Here is a 6000-nt window from a genome sequence, read left to right on the forward strand (position 1 = left end):
TAAATCGTGTTATGCGGTGTAGTCAGGTGCAACGGTTTTAGTGTGGTTTGCGGTTTTAGAATATACGTTTGAGAATATATACAAAAATATATTTTTATTTTTGTTTAGATTTTTTGTGCTTCCATGCTGCTTGCGATCCAAAAACATAAATAAGCAACTCATTTTTAGTCCCTCTTATGCTTCATCGAGAATCAAATAAACAACTTTATAAGCAAAAAAAAAAAACGATCACAATCTTATTAGTATCTATTTAAAGAAAGATCTATAGTGAGATTTTAGGATTCCTGATTAGAATCTTAAGATCGTAACACGGTCTGATCAACCACTTTAGTTTTATCATATAGTCGAGCCTCAAAAATCCATCTATTCAACTTGAAATCAATTATCGCAAGTTGCAAGAAGTCTCATAAAACATTATCACTTCATCAATTCATCTCGAATTAGACAGGTCACATTCATGATATCCCCTTTGTGATCTTAATCATTTAGTTGTACGTGATCTTGTTATTTCTTATTTTTTTTATTTTTTATTTTTATTTTTCTTAATCAAGATGTTTTCTTCCTAATATTTATGGTTTGCAATAACAAAAGTTATGGTTCATACTAAAAAGTTAAAGTTGATTCCATATCAACATCAAGTTATGATGTATAATGCACACCCAAGATCTTACAGGCAAATTTGAATATGAGTTCATTATAATAGGATTTCAATCCCGATCCGATTACGATCATGATCTTGTAATACATAGAATGATCTTGGATAAGATCACAATCTTGACAACCATTATAATCTCAAACATATTATTAATCGATATCAAATCAATAAATATGATATGATATATACAAAAATTGATATGATTTTTAAAATAATTTGAACAAAGAGAACAACTTTTAATGTTGTATGATCGCTTTAAAAAAAATGCAAAAGTAATCGATGACATTTCACAAATGATTAATGTCGTATGTAAAAAACTATTTGTTTTTTCACAAAATATCTTTAATCTAAAAAAATTCATATCAAAAGGTTAACAATGAAATTAATGAATCTTGTACCTCTATTCAAATAGTCCCTCCGTCCTAATATTATTGTCCACAGACAAAAAACACACATATTAAGAAAAACATTAATTACGACTAACTTTATTTAATAAAATGATAATTTTGTCCTTACTTTGCATTTAATGTTCCATTAAATGTTTAGTTGGTTAAGTAATAATGAGGGGGTATTTTGGTAAAAATATTATTTATTTTTAGAAGTGGACTATTATTTTGGGACAAACCAAAAAGGAAAGATGGACTATAATTTTGGGACGGAGGGAGTGGTATTTTATGAACAAAAACAATTTGTTATTCATTTATAACCCTTTTTACAATAATGGTTTCTCATATATAAAAAAATAAATAGTTTGTTATCTGTTTATGACATTAAACATTTCACATAGTAATTTTCTGTTTATCATGCAATGCGAAGAAAACTTATATCCATACAAATTTCTTTATTCAAACATCTTTTTCGAAAGGCCAATAAAGATGACCTACCCCAAAAGGTCAAACTTATGTGAGTTATGTCTAACCTTTTGGACGGGCCTATTTTATATGTTATAAACCACTCTCATCCGGTAGAGTCCAATAAAGCTAAAAATGTTTGGCCAAGTTATAGAAGTCATGACCCCTGTCAAAAATGTTCTATATAGAGTCAAATGTCAAAACCAATTCATCTATTCTGCTAACCCAAACTTAAAAACAAAACCAAATTATTTGGGCAAAACACAAAACCATGATTAGGACCGTTTGATCAAAAAGTCTATAATAACTAAACGTCTACAAGCAAAATTATAAAAGTCATGACCCCTACCAATTACAACAGTCAAATTGAATTTAATGAACAACCTAAATTGAGTTCGGTGGTTTGGTCTAAGGTTGTCAAGATCAGTGGTTTGGTCCAAGGCTCTTAAGATCAGGGTCCTACATATGATCGTTTTCAAGTTTTCAAGTTAGGATTAGGATCCCACAAAAATGACATAAAAAGGTAATTGATTGTACACGATTTTTTTTTCGTATTCATGGTTAAATAGCTCACCATGTAGTAGTTATTAACAATCCAAAGTTAAATCTCAAACTTTTACATTGATGAAGGTAAAACGTAAAAGGAGAAAAGGAATTCTATGATTGTTGGTCGGTTCACAAAACAGTATAAAAATGGGGCTATTTTCAATTAACCTTTGGGTAGGCAAACCGGGTCAACCAACAGTAAAAGAGCATAAATAACAAAAACCCGAATTAAATTTTGGCAAATTTCATGAATTTGTATGATCGGATCCTGATCCTATTTGCAATCTTACATACAAAACGATCATATTGCAATTTGGCAAGATTTTCATAGGTAGGATCATAGGATCTTACGATCCTACGATCAAAATCTCGATCTTGACAACCTTGGTTTGGTCAACATATAATTTGGTTTCTGTTTTAAATCCACCCCTAACAAAATATATGTTAAATCCATCTGCATTTTGCTTCCAAATACACATAAAAAACACCGCATGTACATAACGACATCCAACATCTTTTTGAATCCATCTACCATCAATACAATAGTTCAAGAAACAGTATGCGTCTAATAAAAATATATCACAATAAAAGATTGCAGCTTGGACCGAAAACAACAAGTCAAAAAGGCAGCCAATTTGTGCATTTCCAACCAATCTCCCCCATCTTACACTCGTAAACCTGCCCATGAAAGTCAAAAACAAAAATTAAGTCATATCCCTGTGAAATTAAATCCTATTTAAGTCAAAAAGAAACAACACCTTAATCCTGTAAGCTATATATATGTTTGTGTTCTTTTTGACTTAATGCACAAATAACAACTTGATAGAAAAAAGTCATGGAAATGAGACTTTCTTTCTTTCCCCCCATTAAGTACTAACTTTTTACAAATTTACCATATGAAGAAACAATACATAAGTTATGATTTTGGTGTTTCTATATATAATCCTACCATGACTTTCACTCAAACAATTAAACAAATAAATCTAAATTTGGCAAAACCCAATTAGAGTCAAAATAATCAAATTTGGAGAGATAATAAGTAAATATTAAACTACTTAACTAATTACCTTATTCTGATTCTTGAAGTCTTCAATAATCACTTTGAAAACTTCAAAACGCACATCCAAATTCCAAACACCCCTTAAATCATTTTTAAAGTAAAAAAACAAGATACTATAAGATTAACTAATGCTTATACTAAACTTTCAAAACAACAAATTTTATAGTGACAATTTACCTGGTAACAGGACGATTCTGCCCTTCTCCATCAATCCAATTCCGACACCTCTTCAGAATCCGACAAGGGCAAAAGCGTACAAACACCAAGAACATGTCCATTCAAACACACAAAATACTCAATACAATCTTCATACGCCCCCAATCTACAACTTGCACTTTGAGGAATCATTTTAACTTGCAACATACTCCACAATTTCGCTTTACAATAAGGGCAAAATTCACTCTCATGAAACTTCGCCCCTCTTCTAATTAGCATCTTCCTTACTTTCGAAGTGGCAAATGACTTAAATACCCCTCGGAAAAACCCCACATCCCCTTCTTCTCCTTGATCCAAATGCTCACATGGGTCGGAAACATACAAAACATCCGTCCTACAATTTGGCAACAAAAAACTCTTTCCGGAAGTTCTTGAAAACCTAGTACGATGTGCAAAATGTCCTGGGATTTGGATTTTGTTGAATAAGCCGTCTTTTTTGCATCCAGAACAATAGATTAGAAGCTTCCCGAGTGCACTCCAATTGCCATCTACACTGTGGGACCCACTTGATTGAAGATCATGCATCATTGTAGGGGCCCGCGTTCTGCAAAATTCTTTCCAGAGTACTCTTTTCACAAGATCGTCAAACCATTTGCATACGCATGAGAGAGTGGCGATTATTTTAGGGTTCCAATTTAGATGTTGGAGAAGTAGGAAGATTACGTCTTCACTTAAATGGCCTTTTGTGCATATACAGCTTGCAGAGTGTATGCATCGGTATTGTTTTGTTATGATCATTGTCTGCACATTGTGACAATAAAGAGTTAAATTCAAAAAATAGCAACGTAATTGGGTGGATTTTTCTAAGTACAAGATTGAGAGTACAATGTTGCAATAGTTTATGAGACACAAATAAATGGTTAAAGGTTGATTTATCACAATTTGCGGAATCACAGTAGGAGCATCTTTAATTCTTTATTGATTAATATCCCCGAAATTGATAAAACTAAGTAGCCAAAGATCGAAACAGTTTAGAAATTTGTATCTAATCGGTAATCATTATTCGCCTTAAGCATAAATGCAATAAAGAAAACAGATAGAATTATCTTTCTATCATATAAAAAACTAAATTAAACCATGACAACAACTAACCACAAAGAGCGATGATTCCCAACTAAAATAAACTTGAAATTACAAAGAAACTGCGCAAAGATCAGAGTTAGATACTTGCCATGTTCCTCACCTCAGCTCATATGCAACACCCTTTGCAAAACAAACCACCTGCGAAGAAGAAATCAAAGGGAAAAAAGAGAACACATAAAGTTAGGGTTTCTTGAAGAACAAACATTGACAAATTACTGAAGAAATCAAAGAACCCGACTGAGGGATGTTTGGGATAGCTTTTCAGACCAAAAATCCTTCTTAGAAAAAGAACTTTTTTGATTCATATCTTTTTATAAAAGATATATTTATTTAAACTTTTTAATGGGAAAGAGAAAAAAAAGACAAAAGTTGCCAAAAGTCGACTTTTTAAAAGCCTCGTTTTTCTTCTTCTCAAAAAAGCTAATGTTTTCTAATTACCAAATAACTTTTTAAACTTTTGACTTTTTTAAAAAGTCAAAAGTCCCAAAAAAAGCCAAACACCCTCTGAATCTAGACATTCAAAACATGCATAGACTGAATCTTTACAAAACCCAGATGAAAAAAACTTGCCTTTTTTAAGGGTTTGTTGGCGTGAAGAAAATAAAAAAGGAAAATCAAGAAAGGGAGTGAAGAATGGGGAAATGCCTCTTTGGAGTAGTTGCATATCTGATTGGATGGAAAAGAAAATAAATTGAGTCGACTCGAGGAGGGTATTATTAAAGATTAAAGAAAGTGATAAAATGACATGCAGGTTATTTTAATGTGAGATAGATGACATAATGTATCGGTGATGTGGGCCCCTGTTATACGTGGATATGATTGTGATTGGGTTGTGGGGATGTATGGAAACCCATCCAAGTGACCAGGTAAGCCTTGAGATTTATCGGATGGATGCAATTGGCACGCCAACAGTTGGCATTTTCTTCAATTTGATGGGGCGTTTGGTAAATAGCCGCTTTCCTGGTTTTTTCTTTTCTTTTTAATTTAATTTATTTTCTTTTTAATTACATTTCACATTCGTGTTTGGTTTGATGTAAAAACAAACAATTACAAAATGTCATTTGGGGTAAAAAGTTATCTAACACCTTACACGTCACCTTGATTCTAATGACTTATACCATGTATTATATACTAGTTGTGAGACTCGTATACTATACGGGTTGATTAAATAAAATTTTAAATACGAATGTATTATATACTAGTTGTGAGACCCGTATACCATGTATTATATACTAGTTGTGAGACTCGTATACTATACGGGTTGATTAAAATAAAATTTTAAATACGAATTATTAAACAGAAACTTTATTTGAATTTGAAATTTGAAATAAGTAAAAATTATGAAAAATACATGTAAAAAATTAAATTAAAATTATGTGTTTAGTTGTTAGACTCGTGTATTAAACGTGTTAATTATAACAAAATGTTAAATACGAAGGTTTAAACTGTAAATTTATTTAAAATTGAAATTGAAAATTGAAATTAATATAATCATTATGATATTGTTAATTATGGAAACTAAATTAATGATATATTGAAAAATGTAAAATGAAGTAAATGACAAATGAAAAATAAATATCTAAAAATTA

The 6000-nt window shown here is 31.1% G+C and overlaps 1 protein-coding gene across 8 annotated transcripts; it reads right to left on the reverse strand.

Moving 5' to 3' along the window:
* Window positions 1–2492: 2492 nt before the first annotated feature.
* Window positions 2493–5098, reverse strand: LOC145109279 (EID1-like F-box protein 2). Of its 8 annotated transcripts, none has more exons than XR_013708860.1 (5): window positions 4982–5098; window positions 4500–4549; window positions 3290–4069; window positions 3120–3192; window positions 2493–2730 (listed from the first exon to the last, which is right to left on the reverse strand). XR_013708860.1 is itself a non-coding variant. In XM_079046429.1 (3 exons), the coding sequence occupies exons 1-2, from the start codon at window positions 4500–4502 to the stop codon at window positions 3320–3322; spliced, it is 753 nt and encodes a 250-aa protein (XP_078902555.1). In that variant the 5' UTR covers window positions 4503–4708; the 3' UTR covers window positions 2493–2730; window positions 3290–3319. The 8 variants fall into 8 exon arrangements, 1 of the variants encoding a protein (XP_078902555.1); XR_013708865.1 differs by having other exon boundaries at window positions 4512–4549; window positions 4982–5097; XR_013708861.1 differs by lacking the exon at window positions 4982–5098 and adding an exon at window positions 4650–4667.
* Window positions 5099–6000: the final 902 nt, after the last annotated feature.

The sequence above is a fragment of the Lactuca virosa genome, chromosome 4 (genome assembly GCF_052849685.1).
Source record: "Lactuca virosa cultivar CGN04683 chromosome 4, Lactuca_virosa_CGN04683_v6, whole genome shotgun sequence".
NCBI lineage: Eukaryota > Viridiplantae > Streptophyta > Magnoliopsida > Asterales > Asteraceae > Lactuca > Lactuca virosa.